Source organism: Taudactylus pleione, unplaced genomic scaffold (assembly GCF_031769625.1).
Source record: "Taudactylus pleione unplaced genomic scaffold, aTauple2 ptg000069l, whole genome shotgun sequence".
Lineage (NCBI taxonomy): Eukaryota > Metazoa > Chordata > Amphibia > Anura > Myobatrachidae > Taudactylus > Taudactylus pleione.
The window spans coordinates 9,226,836-9,246,761 of NW_028284471.1; the positions used below are offsets into that span (position 1 = coordinate 9,226,836).

Consider the following 19,926-nt stretch of genomic DNA (forward strand, 5'->3'; position numbering starts at 1 on the left):
CACCTCGGTCGTACCTTGTAATGCCGCAGGAACTGTATTAATCCACTGTGCGTGTAGTATCTGTGTGGGTACATATATCTGCGGCAAGACCTGGGCTGGCAAAAGACGTTCTGCCATCTTTGTCAGTATCCCCTGGTAGCGGACGTTTTGCGGCAAGAGTCGCAGAGGAAGCTGGAGGGGTATAACATTGCCTACAAAACTGTTCAGAGGTTATGTCTCCTATTCTTAAAACTGCTGTACATTTCTTGCAATGCAGTCTATTAGTTGTCTGTCCCACTGAAACAGTTTCCTGGCTGCCGCTCCTGTGCGTCAGAAGCCGCAAACAAAGCTGGAGGGGCATAACACCGCAGACATAGTTTCTAAAAAATTTATGTCTCCTTCCTTAAAATCGGTTGTACATTTCCAGTATATTAGGATGTCAAATTGATACATCACTCTCACTACCAGACATAGTGAAGAGGATTACCACTCAATAGCGGTGATTGAAAAAGGGCCACACCCTTGTGATTAACCACACCCGCACAACACCAGTGCTTATGGCTCAAAATACGACAAAATTCAGGGATAGCAGAAAAAATCACTGACAGTTGAAATTAGAAATTTCAGATAGAGCTAGCATACAGTCACAGGCAAATGCAGAATACATAACAATAGCTGCATTTAAATGGCACTTACTGGTCACCTATAAAGACTTTATGCGTCTAATAGAACAAAAGTGCTATATACACTAAGCACCCGCAGGAGGAGAGGTATGTAGGGGGGGACCCGTGCTCCACACTGCCCTCTGAGATCTGCAACACGAGGTGAAGCACTCGTTGGGGGTGGAGCCAGAAGGAGGAAGCTGTCACAGTTTTAGGCAGACCACAATGGAAAGACTTTCTGTACAGCGGGGAGGAGCAGCCTGTAAAACAGGGAAAGCAACCTCCCCTGGCCAGCGCTTAACCCCCAGGACGCTGGCGTATAACCACAAACTCCAGCCCACTGTCCCAGGTGGCTTCGTGTGGACGCAGGAATAAGTGCCTGGCCACACTTACTGTCAACCCCAGGGAGTCCCCAGCCCTGGAAGAAAGACTGTGCATCGGCACGCACCACGTGTCGCTTACCTGCGTCTCGTTGTCCAGCCGCAGTCTAGGGAACCTCCGAGGTCTCTGCCAGCTAAAACCCCAGAGGCCCGCTGCGAAGCACGGATCAGTACCGGCGACCCACACCAGCAGGGTGAAGACGCAGTAGTGCAAACTTCCACTGTACTGTCTGCACTACTGCCTATAATGAATAACTTCAGGCTGTTTGCACCAAACAGCCCCACTGCGTGTTCAGTGACCGACTCTGGCTGGGCACCTAACGAAACTGAGGAGCTCCCGGCCTGGGGGCGGGGTATAGAGGGAAGGCCCCAGTGCATACTGGGAGAAGAATTTAACTGCATGGTGCCCAGGTGACCTTGCATCACCTATACCCCAAGGTTACCTGTGGACCTCCTATGGAACCCAAAGTAGAGTGAGTGTGTGTAAGAGAAAATTTATTTTATATATATATATATATATATATATATATATATATATATATATATATATATATATATATATATATATACACACACATATACACACACACATACACACACACTGTTAACAATAGCAACTAGACTTTATCCTATTATGCTATACATCACTGTCCAGATGGTTGCTATTTATTCTGATGGAAATGGCACAAAGGTGAAGCGAAAACAAGCCTCTTGCTATGCCATATAGGCCTGTTTATTTAGCAAGAACCATACCAGATGCAACTTCTGCTCACGTTAGTTTTAAAATGAATGTGATTATGCATCAGACATTAGATCAGGAGTATGATGGCCCTTTGCTATGTGTGCCAAGCTCTGTTAGATGGACAGATTTCTTCTTTATAGTCAGTCATTCATGGTCTTCTAAAGTTTAAAGAACTAGTGACTTAGTGGAACAGAGGATACAGACATGCGAAAGCTGCTCTTATAAATGGCATCTACCACTCGAAAACTTCCTCTCCTTTCTTGGCTTTCTACAGAGTAAACCATCATAAAGGAGAAGTAAATGTGAAATTCTTTAAAGCCATCATTAAATCAGGGTGATAAGACAAGGTGGATGGAACAGTGCGGACTTGTATTGCACAGTTCTATGTTAATCGTCAAGGGATATACGATCTGTTTAGACAATAAAGACTCTGGATGAATTACCCTGTACATCATCTTTATTATCTGTGTCCAATTTCTAAAAGGAGTCGCTGAACCCGATGTAAGCCATTGTCAGGCTTTACATGCTACAGATGATCAGCCAGGGATCTTACTTCCAGTACAGACTCACTGAATTCATCTTATTACAGTAACAAGGACGACCAGGCAAGAGTTTGATATTAAAGCTGAATCCCTAAATCGAGATAAGATCAAAAAGTTCATAAATTGGCCAGCTCTATAAATAGAGACCAAACTTTCTCCTGGCATAAGACAAAAGTATTTACTGAGTTCTATGGGGAGGGGAGTATCAGCGTGCTCTCTCTGCTGCGAGCTACAAACTCAGGTCTCTCGTCTTCAACCTAAACTAGCGAGGAACTTACAGACCGAATAACAAATGGCTAACAAAGGTATGCTAAATACCTTTTACATTAAAACATTGCAATATTCTTAAGCGATGACATAAGATCCCTATTTTATATACAAATTCAGTCTACAATTTTCCATAATCGTTTGGCTGAGAAAAATGGGTCTTATAGTTTAATATAAAACGGCTTACAAGAACTACTAAGACATAGATATGCAGAAGTCCCAGTGTTTGACCAATATTGAAGATTAGAGATAGAGAAATATTTTTCCTACCCAATTCTGTAGAAGAGACTTGGCTAATTCACATGGGTAAGGGGGGTTACGTGTCAGCATAATCCTGCTCCATGAGTGATGTGAACCACGTTATTCAGATTTCAACTCACCAGAGGGCCTTTTTTATATAGCCATCCCTAGGGAGCTTATCTTGGAAATCTCCGGAAGGCTACACACCGATTTTACTGCTTTAATGTGTTACTAAGCATGCTTTGCTTCGTTAAAAAAAAAAAAAAAAAAATTATAATATATATAAAAATTTATTTTTCAATGACACTTCCCCATGAATACCAGGTACAATATGTCCACGTTGAACTAAATCTACCCATGTGCTGCATTTACTCATGAATCCAAGTCACTCACAAGCTGATTGGTGAACCATTTAAAATCTATTTGTTAGTTAGTTTTAGGACAAACTGAAATTGCTGCATGCATGGACCCAAAATCTTATTTACTCAAAAAGTCTGAGGATGGTATATTAAATGGGTTTGTTTAATTGCATAGGCTTCAGTGTGTTCGCTGGGTGTCCAACAACAATTTTTCAGTTCGGCTTCCAAAACAAAAGTAGCTAATCTGCATCAAAAATAAAACATGCTGTGTGACCAGATTCCAATATATTACTGCACTTTACGGGGGCCAGTGAATTCTTATGCTTAGAACCAATTGATAACTGCGACTAAAGGGCTGTATTCAATTAGTTTCGGACCCGCGATACTTTTTCGCATGCCAGACTTTGCCTACATAGCGTGTTTTGCATGCGGAAAAGTATCGGGTGCGCTGCCGCTATTTGTCGTATTCAATTAGAAAGGACGCGAAAACGGCACCAGGCGAATCTAAAACAGGCGAAAAGTCCTGTCAAAAATGGGGAACTCAGCCTGACACCCCCCAAAAGATGCACTAACATTGAGGACCACTATAGATGCCCCCGATCATCCCTAATGAAGGTATCTGGGGTACTTAATGTGCTAATTGGCACCAATTGACAACTTAACACAAGTGGTGAAGAATAGAATTGACCAGTATTTTTTGTGAAAATAACTACTCCCAGCAAATTTGGGGTACTTGAAAGTGGGTGCTAGCATATTTTTAAGTTGCTAAAGTGAAGTTTTAAAGAACGTTAAAAAAAAAAAAAAAAATTTCCACCTTTCGCAAGCACCTACAATCACAAAACACCTGCCCCATACTTGGGGACCCCCCAGAAGTCTATTTCGCTAGTTTTTAAGTTTGTACCCCAACTTTGAACTTTTTCGTCCCCAAAATGAAAGTACTTTTTTTGGTGTTTTCTAAAGTATTTCTTTTTAAATTTGGCACAGTTCATCTTTGGGGGACTGTCCCCCAAAGAAACTGCTTTGGAGATGGGGTGGACCCTGAAGTTTGCACCCCAAAACCACAATTCTGCATTTTTTTCCACCTGCTATTCATAGGTGAAACTTTTCCGCCGATTACAATGCATTGACATTTCATGTACGCGAAAAATCTTTGGAATTTAATATGAAGGAAACTTTTCGCCTGTCGAAATGACGTCATCCACGATACTTTTCTGTGGATTCTGACTTTTTTGCCTTTAATTGAATATGCCCCTAACCCTGAGAATATTTATTGCGGATTTCTAAGGAGCAGAAACCCGCGTTAAGTAGGGCTTTGAGGCTGCTTAAAGCTAGTAGCCGTCAAGCCAAATTCCTGCATAAGACTTGAAATCAAGTAAGTGCAACTATATGCCACACTTAATGTAGCTCCGGACTCGCTTATTTTTGTTGACAGCACCATAGGGCTGTGTACAAAAGTCAGCTAGCCCAGGGCAGAGTCTGGCTGCTGTTGCCTGCATTTGTACACAGTCGCAAATGGCAACTCGCCACCTTGCATGTAACCAATTTTATAAACACTCGCGACATCTGTACAATAGCTTCTTTACAGTGTTCACTAAACATTTATGGTTCCAGCTGTTGCCAATGAATGTTAAAAAAAAACAAAAACAAAAACAAACAAACAAACAAAAAACACTTTATAATATACTGACCTCTATATTGTGGTTAGCAAGAGTATGTTTCTCAGTATTTAACAGCTAACTTCATAACGAAGTAACATTTAAAGTATCAAAGGTGGCAATTTAATTAATCGCGCTGCAGGGGCGTTTTAAGAGAGGAGGGGGCCAGTGTGCATTTCCCGTGCAGGACGCCCTCCTCCCTCCCCGGCGGTCGGCAGCCGACTGATGCGGCTGGCTGGCCACTGCAGAAGCAGTAAACTCTGGGCACTAGAGTGTGCCCAGAGTCTACTGCGCTTGTGTGCAGAACACCGGAAAAATGGCCGCAGCGGCCATTTTCCGGTGTTCTGTACAGCGCTGATGTGGGACCATGGACAGGTGAGTTTTAAATAATATGGGTTCAGGGTGTGCCGCGCTTTTAGCCAGACTAAAGGATTTCTTCTCGCAGCCTCCTGAGGGTGCGAGTAAAAAGATTGACTAAAATGGCAGCTGCGATTACAATTTTTCAGCTTAGCGCGACGCCAACAACATTGTGGCTGGCACTTAAATTGGAAAATGCCGGTTAGCACGGGGGGGAACAAATGAATAGCTCCAGGAACTCCTTCCTGGCGCTATTCACGTCACTTTCAATTGAATTGCCCTCAAAAGAGATTTCGCCCTACAAATTCTGAAGAGGCAAGGGAACTTCTATTAAAAACACATTAATGGCACGAAATACCTTTTAGTAATTATCAACTTGCTTTATTAGGTTTACTGGACTATTTAGATAAACATAAGCCACATTTAAATAATTTGATGTAGGGTATTTCAATCAGCATTTGAATGTTTATATTGGGTAACAAATCAAAATACATCCATCAGATTCTAAACCTGAGTCTGCAATCTCCATCAGCAGCCCAACATATCAGTCTGTTTTTTATTGTGTCAGTATCTAGTATTCTCTTCGTAAAAGACACACCCAGCCCTTTAGAACCAAAAATTATACAGAAGAACAACTGGGAATAACACGCTTTAGCCTGGCAGCACAATTAACCTTGTAATAACTGGTAGGACACTTCCCATTTACACTCCCAAGGTGTGGAAAAGCAAACCAGCTTTGGAGGGGGCACCTTGTCAGAAAGAGTTAAATGGAGACATTGTACTGGGTCCTTTGTTTTCAGAGATCACCAGTGCTTTCTAGAACAGCTGCCGTGTCCAATTAGAGGACTTTTCTAGTGTGCTGGGTGGGGAGGGGGAGCAGAAAGCTATTGAAACAGGCCAGACAATAGGGCACTATATGAGGCAGTCAGAGACCCCGCAGAACATCTGTCTGATATAATTTCTAACGGCTTGTGCGCCATCAGAGACTGCATGGTCTGCAGGCAAGAACAGGTTCATTTAAATATCTTCCCATTGGAAAAGCTTAGGCACTGTGGGAGAGCGCAACAAAAAAGGTCAAGTATCTAAGACCATAGAGACCAGAGGTCCACTAGTCACAGGAGAGCGGATAAATACCTAGGCAGACTAGGTAGCATTTTAGAAAGTGCCATACTGTGTTTTACTAATATCCTGTACAATCCTAACAGGTTTCTATTGCAGTAGCTTTAACCCGGCAAATGCTTCATTGATTCAACCTCTTCCAGACTCAAGTACAGCAATTACAGCTATGACAAACCGTGCTTCCATGGGATTTTCAACTACATTTCTGTCTTACTTAATTTTGTAGTGTTCAGCTATCATTTCTACCAATTACATTTTATCTAGTATTGGTTTAAAAAAGAATTTCATGGTCCATTATAATTAAATTATAAATGTACAATAGTAAACAGGACTGTTTTTGCAATAAAGCAATATGGGGTTGCGTGGTTAAGGCAGAAATCCCACCTCCTGAGGCTTCACAAATCAGCAAGTCTCTAGGAGATGTACCAACATTGTACAGACTGACCATCCACCACCAATTCTTTCATCATTTTTTGTAGAAAAAAATAAAGCAATTTAAAAAAAAAAAAAAACTAAGAACAAACTCACCCAATGGGTCTCTGTATGAAGGCGGGATGTAACTGTTGGACACCAATCGTCAAACCTATGGAAATAGGAGCAGTTTACTAAATATTGTCCCTACAAAACAGGTCCGGTGACAAATAGCAGCTACTACTAGCATGGCATCAAATGTGCAGGTGCTTTCTCTCTGCAAATAAACAAATTGCTTTCACTGTCCAAGTTGCATTAGGCCCATCAAGAAGTAATTACAAAACAGGATCAATGGATTATGGCTGATTTCATCTTTATTATTAACCAACCCCCCCCAAAAAAAAAAATGTCTGTCTCCTTATTTGTGGATGGCATAGTAACAGCGTCCACTGCTTCAACAGTTCCACTCCCGTCACAGCAAATACATCAGTGCGGCTTGTTTGTAGACAAAGTGTCTCCTGGTCTGACTAGACTGCTAGCATCTGTATAGGTATATTAAGTCCCTTACACTCATGGGATGACACACCCAGTCATGCATGCCATGTCAGTTGGTAGTTCAGAGTCACCCACTTAACACAAACTACATGCTTACATACTTACCACTTTGAAGGCTCCTTGGCTTAGCTCCTAAATAAGCAAGGTTAACATTTGCTTTTCGGCCATCGATAATAGGGTTTGGGTCCTTACAAGCTCGGTCAGCAGCTGCTCTGTCTGACATTGTAACCTGCAATAAAAAGAAAATGGTTATTATATTGGCTGAACAGTCAGGGACTATGGACTACTGTGCTCAATCCACTTTAGACTAATCTGTTATTCTCCAATTACTTGGCTGTTGTCTGTCTAGCCTTGTCTGGGTGAACTACACAAAGTATCAGTTAATCATGGTCAAGTTCTAACAATAGGGAAGCTAAACATACAGTACATCACTGCATCACATGTGTTTAAGCAGAATTTACAAAATGTAAGTTGCCATTTATAAAGTGTGAAAATGTGACTGAATTCAGTGACTGGGGAAAGCAGACCAAGCAGCAGGAGTGATAAATACTATCAAATTGGCCACCTTACTAAACCCTGAACATCTGACAATTACATTCCAACATGCATAATTAAAATGGTTTAGTATAAGTGGAAAGGAGAATTAAAGAAATTTGCTGAACCAGTCATAAGAACTGGTCACAAAGTTGCTAAACCAATTAGAAGATTTATTCTAGTAAAGCAATGTGTGTAATGCCTGCTGTATACAAGGTTATCCAACATATGCTTAATTGGAATTTACAGTCATATGCCACTGACGGGAAAAGGCAGGTTACGGAGCTAAAATTAATACCCCTTTTCCACTAGCCTCAAAATCCCAGGTTATTGCACGTGAGCGCACATCAACCTGGGATTCTTATTAGTGGAAATAGGTCAACCCGGGACCAGTGTTCTGGGAAACAAACCCTGGTAGCCAATAGGGTTTTACCCAGGTAGGACTCAGTGGAAACCGGTAACCTGGTTCATCTGTCCTGGGCCCAGTTTCCAGCAAGGTGATGTCCTGGGTCCCGTTTCCAGCATGCGGAGATCGGCACTTGGAGAGGTCATCTGCAAGTGTTGCTGGAACAGTTTCACTGCACATGGGTGCAGGGAGGGCGGCGCCAACCCAGGAATAACCCGGGTCGGTGTCACAGTGAAAATGGGCTGTTCTGAGTCTGACCTAGTTTGGAAACATGTTCCAAATCCCAGGTCGGACAAGAGACAAATGTAAAAAAGGTATAACTTATTGTTTGAGTATGTTCATATTTCACAGCACTTTAAACTGAAGTTTTGTTAAAATCACTTAAATGGGATGCATGCTTTCCAACACTAGAGGGAACCTCAAAGCAAACTGCATTGCATGAACTCCACAGCCAACTCACACCAAATTAGCTGAACTATAGAATTGTTACCAATCTGCAAGACCACTAAAGAACTGGTTTTAAAGAAACAGTTAAAATAGTTAAATGCTGTAAATAGGATATATTTATATATATAAATAAAATGAGCGATTTAGCCAAAACCATTAGAATATTTCAGCTTTTGTGACTGGAGCTGCGAAAATAGTCACCATTAATTAGCCTTCCTTAATCTCTCCGTGGCCACACCAATGGTCTCCCAATGATACAAAGTAGTGTCATCTGCTCCTCTGAACTACTCTATCCACACCACACTACAATCTTGGACATTGCTCTCAACATGCCTGCAAGCAGAGCCGGCCCTAACCAATTTTAAAGCCCTAGGCAAAATTTTGTCTGGTGCCCCCTAGCACAGTCGTTCCACCTCTGACCCAGCACACAGCACCCATCACCTAGCAGCACAGATCACAGCAGGAGCCAGCATCACCCATAGCAATCCCCATCCACAGAGCTGTAACTAGACATTTTGGAACCCTGTGCCAGCAAAAGCATTGGCACCCCCATATTTTAAACAGGGACAGCGCACGCTACCCAAAAAGGAGGAGTGGTCTTGCTGGGAAGAAGTGCAGCCACACAGTAGTACCACCTATTTACATTACGCCACACAGTAGTGCAACGTTATTCACATTACATCACAGGATATTGTACCTTATTCCACTTACGTCACAAAGTAGTGTCACATTTCACGACACGTAGTGGTCCCTTATTCACATTACACCACATAGTAGTGCCCTCTATACACATTACACCACAGTAGTGCACCTTATACACATAATGCCACAAATTAGTATGCCCTTATACACTTCTCACAATATCATCATCATCTATTAATGGCAGAACTATCTCCTCTAGCCCCAAAATGCACTGTCTTGGAGTTACCCTGGACTCCTCTCACCTTTAAACCACACATTCAGTACCTCTCGTAATCCTGTCGCTTCCATCTCCAAAATATTTCCAGAATCACACCCTCTCTCATCATGGAGGCAACCAAGACCCTCATACACTCACTGGTAATCTCTAGATTGAACTATTGTAACCTCTTATCTGGCCTCCCTGATTCCCACCTCTCGCCACTCTAATCTGTCCTCAATGCTGCTGCTTGGCTCATCTTCCTCTCCAAACATTCTACATCTGCCTCCCCTCTCCTACAAGCCCTACACTGGCTCCCCTTCCCCTACAGAACCCAATTCATGGCGCTTACACTTACGGTACTTACAAAGCCCTCACCCAATCCTCTCCCATTTACATCTCGAATCTTATCGCACTGCACACTCCTGTCCGCCCACTTCGATCAACAAATGCATGCAGTCTCTTGCAAACTGATTACTTCCTCCCACTCCCGCCTCCAAGATTTTGCCCGTGCTGTTCCTTACCTCTGGAACTCTTACTTTCCCTAGAAGACTCTCCACCGCTCAAAAAAAAAACAAAAAAAAAACACTTCAACACGGGCTCTCAAGACCCACTACTTCATCAAAGCATTCCAGCTCTCATCCTAACCTGCTGCTCCATGCTTCTTAGTACCAGTCTAGCCCATCTGTGTCACCCCTGTCTGTTTGCTCTTCCCCTTTAGAATGTAAGCTCCCACAAACAGGGCCCTCTTCCCTGATGTGCTTCTCTTTGCCTCACTCATACAATCGTCTACTCCTAACTCCCCACAAGGGCACCTAAAACTTGGTTGCCGATGCCCTGCTGCTTATTTGAGTGTTATGATCACTACTGCCCTATGTCCTTGCCCTGCTTTGTTTTGTACTGCAAGTCGCAGTTTTCTTGTTTGCTCATTTGTTATGTACTTTGTAAGGCGCTGCGGAACACTTGTGGCGCCATATAAAGGATAATACACATGTCACACAGTAATGCCCCTTACACATTATGCCACACATTAGGTTTGCCTTTATACACATTATGCCACACAGTAATGCTGCTTAAACAATATACACATACCATACATATTATTACACCCAAACACTCCTCCCCAAATACATTGCACCCCCTGCACAGTACTCACCCGCCCATCACCTCAGCGTCAGTCTGCCCTTGGACTCTGCAGATATTGGAGCCGCCATGCTTGAACTGTGTGTCTTCTTGCATACAGGCTCAGCAAAGGCCCATGGGACAAGGAGCTGCTGCAGCTGGGCATGCACAGCAGCTTTCCTCCAGCGGCCATTTTTCTTACTTCCCGCTGCCCCCACTGTCTCAGCTCCGCGCTGCTGCCAGCTGTATGAGTTGCTGCCCGATCAGAGCAGAGAGGTCTGATCACTATAGGGCAGCCAGAGCAGACCATCCGCCCATCCCAGTCCCACTGCTGCCCGCTGTCAAGCTGGGCAGGCCCTAGGCTTGGAATGCATACCGCTAGGCATTCTAAATGCCCTAGGCTTTTGCCTAATTTGCCTCTGCCTGCAAGTTGCAACATTTTGCTGAACACAAAAGGAGGAAATTCAGTTTAAACGTCATGCCTTGCTCGGACTTCAACCTGGATAATCAAACTTCTCATTCATATTCTAGCAAGCCTAAAAGTCTTCGCTTACAGTTTTCCCTAAAGGCTTAACATAGCCCAGCAGCCTTTAATGACACAGGGCCCGATTACAGATCGCAACTATTACGCAAGCAGATGGCCGATTGTTACGTTCTGTGCATTAATCGCAGAGTAGACACTACACAGATCCATTGCAGAGTGATTGACAGAAAGTGAGTGTTTGGGGGTGGTCGGCAAAACGCAGGCGTGCCAGTGCGTTTGAACTCAGTTACAGGGACATGCATAAATTAGCCACTGCGATGCCATACGCAGATGGGGCTTTCACTGCGTGCGATGAGGTTAGCAATTCCTGAGTAAGGTCATACCTTGTGCAACGGTGCATGAGGCTCCGATGGTACTCGGTTATTGTTGGTTTTGCAGACTTGCTAAGTATTACGGATGTGTGTAAGGTGAAGTGGGCGTCCTTAGGTTAGGCTGCGACAGCATTGCTATAGCAATCATTAGCATATTTTCACAGTGAGACTACGTGCGTAAACCGCAGCTGCGATCCGTAATGAATCAGGCCAAACTCAGCAGAAGGGGGCTACATACAAGGTACAAAAATAATATTACAATGCATAATCCATCACTTCTTTCATCCGCCCACCTTACAACTCATGCAAACCCATTTTGACCTCCTGCATTGTCCCTCCGCCACCACAATGGCTCTTGCCATCACCACATTTTCCAACCATTCACATTCTCAAGAAAGACCCATTAATAAACCCATCCTATGCCCATTTCTCCTACATTTTCAAATGACTGTAGTTCCTTGTTACTGCACTGATCATTTTTCCCTGACTGTGTACTCACTACTAGACTGTCTAACCTGGCTTTTGTCCCACATTCTCCACATTAACTGAGCTTACAGAAGTAGCGAATAGCCGACACACATCAAAATCAATAAAAGTGAATATGCCTGCCTACTAATTACGAAGTTCCTTCCTTGCATCTGACATTTAAACCAATAGTGAATACCTCAATTCCTTTGGCATCTGTAATGTTGTGCACATTCAGATGTTCATACATTACAAAATCCACTTTCTCAGTGCACCCAGAGTTGGTCCTTCATTCTTCAGATCAAGGAAAATCTCCACTGTATGGGCCTGATTCAGAGTTGTACGCAGTACACACCTATGCATCTTTGGACATAGCTGCTGCGAAAATATGTAAAAGCAGTAGGAGGAGTCTGTAGTAGAAAGACGCCCGTTGCCTTCTTTTGGGATCCGCTGCATCAGATCATCTGCGTGATCAGTCATCTGAGTAACCCTAAGGTGCCGCCGCACAGAGTGCCCTTGGGCGGAACTGGTTGTCCACCGCATTTCTTTTTGCTGGGATGCCCGCTGCTATGTATATTAGCAGCGGTGCGCCCAGCTCCATTCCTTCACTGCAGCCGTGCCCTGCCGGCTGCCTGCCAGTCTCAGCCGAGCACTAAAGCCGCATCCATGAGCAATATCGTTAAGTGTTTCCCCTCCACTGCCAGGCTCAATATCGTTAACGATTAAACATTATAGCATCTCTCCTGTCCAATCTTCACATAGTGACAAAAACAAAAGAAAAAAAAAAAAAAAAATGATGGGGCACAATGCTCTTTCTGGCACAGGGCACCAAAATGTCTAGTTACGGCTCTGCCTAAGGTTACTAAGGATGGTCGTGTATTCCACACTTCCGGGGCCAGTGAAGCTGCATCCAAGGACGCGGCATTCCCAGAAACAGGGCCAGCATGCCCTGTTTTTGTTTTTATTTTATAACACTGGTAGTCGCCGTCCTTACCCCTAAACGGCCGCAGCATGTCAATCATACTGCTACTTAGGGGGCACTGCGACCATCGCCACAGATCTGCACATGAGCAGTACAGGTCCTGTGAAGGTCGCCAAACATCAGAGATGTATACAAACCAGATAGGACTTGATTCACAGTTGTACGTAAACCATGTCCTTTCTTTACATAAGGTGCCAGCAAATTGATGAACCATACCCTTACAATTTCGTACTTCCTTTGGCCCACCTAGATGTTCAATCCCAACCATAGTCTCCTTGTTGCCTTCTGAAATTCTTGAATGACCTTGGAAGGTGTTAAACTCTCAAAAACCTTCGCTCCCATTTTAAAAAGGACCCTCCAAGGCTTATATTTACAAAGTGTAAACTGCGCTTCTCAGAGCTAAAAATTTAGAGCAACATTAACATTAAGTATAAAACCCGGTCTGCTTACAGCTGGGTACACACACTGCCGACGGATCCACCGATTGGCTGCTGTGTCGGCGGATCCGCCTATCAGGTAAGCTATACAGACTTACTGATTGGCCACTCCATGCATGTTCGGAACACGGTGTTCCCCGACATTACAACTGGGCAGGCATAGGAATTTGTCTGCCCAGTTGAGCTGTCACCGGAAGTCCCTGCAGATATATCGGCCATCTGCTGTGCTGCAGAGCAGATGCGATATGCCTGAACGACGCCGTTCGCAGACATATATGGGACACACACCGGCCGATGTGCTCACGATATATCGATATATTGCCCAGTTTGTACCCAGCTTTACATTGAATGTCAGAGCAGCTTTAAATATTCATCTCCAACCCACTGAAAAGCAGCAACTTGCAAAAGCCACCACTCGGGAGTAACTAGGTATTTGAAGGCCCAATAGCAAACGTATGAACGGGCCCCTATGTACCACCCAATGGTGAAAAATTTATATAAAACATGTAACTTTGACAAGGAAGATGGCCCCCCCTAAGCTCTAGCCCCATAGCAGCTGCACCCCTTGCACCTATGGTAGTTACACCGATGCCGCCACTTCGTTAATATAGCCACAAGTCTGCAATCAAACTCTCCTCACCCTCTAAAAGCCATTTGAAAAATACCCGACTTATATTATCAAAGAAGCCCATTGCTTTTTAATAAAAAAAAACAAAAACAAACCTATGTGTAAACGTTATAGAAATTAACTAAAACCGAAATATTAGTTATTGGACCACACAAATACAGAGACTGCATTATGTCAAACATTACTTTATGTTGATTCAGGTTAGTTACAGGTAATACCAAACCAGAAAGGTAATTCTTACATTTTGAACCATCACATTGTAATTTCATGTAAGAGTGCAGTTATGCACATGGTTTTGAAGTAAATAAGAATTTGTCAACAATGGAACAAAAAAAGAAGTCAAAAACCTCCAAATACTATTTTAGCTGTGCAACGTGTCCATTGGTGCAAAATAAGAGACTGTAGCTAGAGCTCCATGACAATGCCATTTGAGCCCAGAAAGAACAGGATGTGCCACCAAGTTTGGCACATACTGCCATTATTCCTGCTTAGAAGTTTTATTTTTCTCCCCTTCTAGAATATAAAATGATCCAACAGTCATTTGTGCCAGTTTGGCATTAATTCAACTACTGAGTTCAGGGCATTACTCGGTCTCTAGTGAAGTCTTATGTTTTCTGGTATTCGACAAGGATTGTAGCATTGCTGAATATTAAACGGTAGAGTTCAGACCACAGTAGAAGAACAGAGTGCTTTGTATTTGCAACGTCGTGCGTGGGCAACAAACCTCAGAGACAACTTGCCACAGCTCGCACAAGGGTAACTAACAGTTATAGTGATTGACAAAGACACAACCTGCTGCTCTTCAGCTGTTATCGAACTAAGTCTCAGCACTAAGTCTCTGGTCCACAGAGGCAAAACAAAAACCTTTTCCGGAAGGACCTTAAAAAACACACGTCGGTGACATGTATAAAACAAACCCATTTCTGAAAGCATAGATGACACATAAAAGAACCACGCAAATTAACGTGCTAAGTGGGAATTCAATTAGGCAATAAAGCAGAATTTTTTTTGCATGCAAATTCCACTTATCGCGTCTGAGTGCACCGGTTTTTTTTCGCACAATTCCAAAAGTCGCAAAGCGGCATGTGTGAATATTCTTCCTGCTTTTACCGGCGATGAGTATAGGTGAAAATGAGGAAAGCTGCGTGTACCCCAGATAAAGGCAAAGTGATATAGGATAATATAGACGTGCATTAGTGTCGCTAATAAAAGTATTAGGAGTTCTTAAATGGTGTCAAATGGCCATTTTTTCCATATTTATAAAACAGTCAAATAATTATAGAAAGCAAGAGTTTTTGGCAAAATAAATGTTCTACCTAAATTGGGGGGGGGGGGTGCCTACAATGTCTAAATTTGTCATTTAAAGACCCTTCAAAATACACCTCTAAAAAGGTTTGTACACACCTGACATATCTGCAGATGATGGTCGTTCATACACACTGAACGGCCATCATCTGCTTGTGCCCTCGGGTCCCGGCGTCCGGGGGCCAGGACCCAGCGGCCGGTAGGTATGTCAGGGAGTGTCCCGCCCCCTCCTCGCGGCTGCTGCTGTGTGTTTGTAGACATATCTGTACATCGGCTGTGCAGCACAGCCAATGCGATAAGTCGGTGAACGGCGTCAATCACCGACATATCGCGGGTACACGGTGGCCGACGGGCAGCAGATACATTGGCCGATCAATTGATCGGCCAATGTATCTGTCAGGGTGTACCCAGCATAACACACCTGCAATCTTAAAAAACACCATTCATACCCACATACATGTGCCACATCATTTAACCCATTTTCCAGCACTTTGCACATTCACTCCAATAAGGACATGTCATTATTGGCCAAATTAAGCCAAATAAAAAATTATTTTTACCCAATTGGTCATTAAGGAAAGTGTCCCAGTGGTCCTGAACCAAGTCCCGACATTTTTAGCCAATAGGTGTTTTGCAATCTTTTTGTCTACTCAGGTGGTGGTGAAAACTTTCGCATCTAATGGTACGGAAAATTCACACACGCGAAATCACATCTAATAGAACCATGCAATCAATACAAATCCGCACGAGAAAACGTTTTTTTTTCCCCCTCAGCAAAACAGCTTATCGCGCCTATTTGATTTCCCCCCTAAAATTCCTCAAGTAATTTTTTTTTTACTAAATGCATTAATGGAGATGAACATGAATATTTGTAATCAAGTTTGGTCAAGGAATATTTAAACTAAGACATATAAAAAAAGAGAACTCCTTCAACAACAAAAACAATTGAATAATAAATAAAAACAAACAAACCAGAAGTATCCATTGTGATTAGTATCCATTAGATACAATGGATATTTAAATGACCTGAGAACAGCACATGGCAGCCCCCACTAGTTGATACAGCAAAAAAAAAAAAAACAACTACCCAGAAAAAAAATAAATTAGCAGTATAGCATGTGCACAAACTTCACCAAATATTAACAAAAACAGAGGCAAGGGGGGGGGGGGGGGGGGGGGTTGGGAGATTTAAAAAAAAAAAAAAAACTTATTATAGGAGTATAAAATGTGAAGTGTCTCGAGCAACTATTGGCTATTTCTGACTTATAGTCAACACACAGATCTAGAATTATTCCAGAGATGGACACTTACAGCATGATCACTGTACTATAATAGTTATCAGGAATCATTCACAACCATTACTTGATGTGACTAACCCTAACTAGCTAGAATGTAAACAAGTAACAGCCTAAAATATAGAAGCTTGCAAACTCTACATAAAGGAATAATTCCCACTCAACATTATTGCAGGTTTATGAATGAAAGTTCCAAGGCAGCCGCAGAAGAAACACCACAGGTGGCTCATAGACATTGTACATTGTCACACACACCAGTCGTTACCATTGCACAATGACCATTCCAGCGCGTACTCGCCAGTATCTAGAGATGTTATCACACTAAACATTGTTCTTTCTGAAAATACCTGTTGTGTAGACTAGCAACAAAACTTGTGTTTTTAGCACAGCGACACAAAGCAGCCAGGCCAGTCCATGTGTAGAGGGAACGCTGACCTTGGACTGAAGTACAGGCTGGAGGGGCCCCAGCTACAATCACACAGAGCGCTCAGACAATACACGGACTATGGGATTTGGACGCTGCAATTTACACAGTAGAGGAATTGTTTCAAAACATGTTGACTGCAAAGATGCATCCAGCTGAGGCTAATACTGGGCCACTTTCCCCACCTGCTGGAAAGCAAACCCCTCCTGCAGGCAATCTTATGGCAACTTCAAATATTTCCAAAATCCCTGTACAGGAGGATTTATGTCATATTAGAACAGGACAAGGATGCGGGACCTTACTCCATCAGTGATACTTACAAAACCATATCCTCTGGATTTGCCCGTCTGTCTGTCTGTAATGACCACGGCTTCATCAATATCCCCAAAAACCTCAAAGTATTTCCTGAGGGATGAGTCCGTAGTGTGATAAGGAAGCCCCCCGACGAAAATCTTGGTGAAAGTAGTATCTTTCTGCACCGTGTGCATGGTGGCTGGTCTTCACATACACGTATTACACATCCAAATCGTCCCAGAGGTTTCCTCTTCTCACAGCTTTAACTAAACTGCATAGGCAGACAAATAGGTATAAAATAGAGACAGTTCTTGAATAATAGTAAAAAAAACTAGCAATAGTTAAAGGACTAGTAGCTGTAGCAATGGCTGATGAGGTAGTTGGTTGAACTTTGTGTTGTACAGCAGATATCAAGCAGTGGGAAAACAATTGCAAGGTTTCCCCATACACCAGTTGTACAGCAGCTCTGCTCCCTGTGAGCTGTGTCGGCTATATAATACAAGCTGCTGCTAACACATTGCACTAAGCTTTGTACTCAGCCCCAGCCCCGCCCACCTCAGCCCTCCCTCCCTGAGGAGAAAAAAAACATACCAGCTGAATCATGGGTATTGTAGTCCCCGTGAAAATGCTTTAAAACAACTAAAACCCTTCACTGCAATTATATCATTAAACAAAAATGAAAACAACGCAGATTCAACTGCAAAGTACACAACTATATATATATATATATATATATATATATATATATATAATACATTAAATGACAAAGGTGCCCCCTGGTGCAATAGAGTGCAAAAGTTACCTATGTGAATTGAATACAACTTAAAAGTGAACCCGTACCATATGAATAGAATAATTAGGCTGGAGGTTGCAAACTTATGACATGTGGCTCTCCAACTTTGGTGGCCAGGGCATGCTGATACTTGTAGTTCTACTCCAGCTGAAGCACTTCAGACAATCATGAAACATTCAAGCAAATATTACAATATGGGTCCGTGTACTTAGCAGAGCATACCTGGCCAGCAGACTTACATTAGGCTTTCTGTATACATACATAACTTGTGAACACATGAAAAATGAGTGATAAGAAAAGTTGATTTATCCTCCTGCTGCTGTGAAACGCTACCATTGCAAAGGATTGTGGGACAGGTAGTACTGTTTAATGTCAGTAGTGCAGCAACTAAGGTAATTTGGACTACATCTCGCAGAATTCAATGCACCACATGATCAATATTATCTACTTTGTTGCTTCCACACACCCTGGAGGTTCCTATATAGTTTTCAGGCTTATATAATAAAGTGCTAAGTATAAGGAACCAGTTTATATGCTGCATTTTAATACTGAAAAAAGGTGATGCTCTGTCTATCTGTGGTGCAATTAAGGGGAAGGGTGCTGGAATAAAGTAATTTGCAGGGATGGAGGGAATACATACGATTTGTCAACAGCATACTGTAAACAGGAGAATGGTTGTAATGTTATATAAAGCATTTTAACCGCATCGGAATTATAACTTTAACTCATAGTTGCCTACTTTCTGGCTGCCAGCAGGGGGCGTAACTACTCCATTGGCGTAACTACTGTAGGTGCAGGGAGTGTGGCTGCTATGGGGTCCGGCCCGTCTCGGCGGCCCGGCCCTTCCCCTGCACCTATGGTGCCCCGCAGGGCCAGCTCTACCATTAGGCAGTTTTAGGCAGCTGCCTAGGGGCGCCAGGATCTGGGGGGAGCCAAAGAGTTTGCCCATCACAATATTAAGGATGTGTCTGAGACATTCTAGTTGTACTAAATGCAGGTGGCGGCTGTGGAACTAAGATGATGCCTTCTCACTTTCATTGTATAGGCTGCAGTTTTGCCTAGGGTGCCAAGAAACCTTGCACCGGCCCTGGTGCCAGGCCAGCCATGGTGGCGGCCTTCTTCAGCAGCGTGCTGTGGGGCACAGGGCAGGCACGTCTGCCCTCCTGATCGCCTCCGCCGCTGAATGAAACTGGAAGGAGGCATGGCTGTGATCAAGGGATGTCCCAGCAGGCTCAGCATGGCTCCTCCCAGCATCAGTCAATGTGGAGAGATGGAGCCGACTGGGAGAGGAGATGTGCCTGGCCTGCCCAGCACAGCACACTACGGAAGGAGGTCGCAACCACGGAGCGGAGGTAAGTCACAGAGGGAGAGGGGGGGTGAGTGACGGGGGCGTGGTGGGGGACCTAGGGGCATTGTAAAGTGTGGTGTGTGGCTACTATGACGCAGGATCGCATCATCAGCAACCCGGACCGTCTACTTTACTCAGAAAGTGGCAGCGCCGGGTGGACACTGCAGCCTCTGGGAGACTTGAAGCACTCCCGCGGAGCCGGGAGCATTCCGAGCAAGTAGGCAAGTATGCTTTGAGCATGATAGTATGTAACTCATTCTTGCTAGTTGACGACTTTCTGTCTCTTCCCAGCAGGGCTATTGTAGCAGGATGTGTGGGCGGCGTGAAGAGCGTGGCGGTGCGGTCTCATCTCGTGGCCCTGCCCCCCGCTAATACAGTGCTGAGATCACATGCATTGTAAAGCTGGGGGCGGGGAAATGATGACG

The 19,926-nt window shown here is 43.6% G+C and overlaps 1 protein-coding gene across 1 annotated transcript in view; it reads right to left on the reverse strand.

The window, feature by feature from the left end:
• The window catches only part of RBM38 (RNA binding motif protein 38), a 40,202-nt gene extending 22,355 nt beyond the window's left edge, over positions 1-17,847 (reverse strand). Inside the window, exons 1-3 of the mRNA XM_088467173.1 lie at positions 17,387-17,847; positions 7,374-7,497; positions 6,831-6,885 (exon numbers count right to left, since the gene is read on the reverse strand). Coding sequence (XP_088323299.1) covers positions 6,831-6,885; positions 7,374-7,497; positions 17,387-17,554 — 347 coding nt within the window. The 5' untranslated portion in view covers positions 17,555-17,847. The remainder of the gene's footprint in view (positions 1-6,830; positions 6,886-7,373; positions 7,498-17,386) is intronic.
• Positions 17,848-19,926: the final 2,079 nt, after the last annotated feature.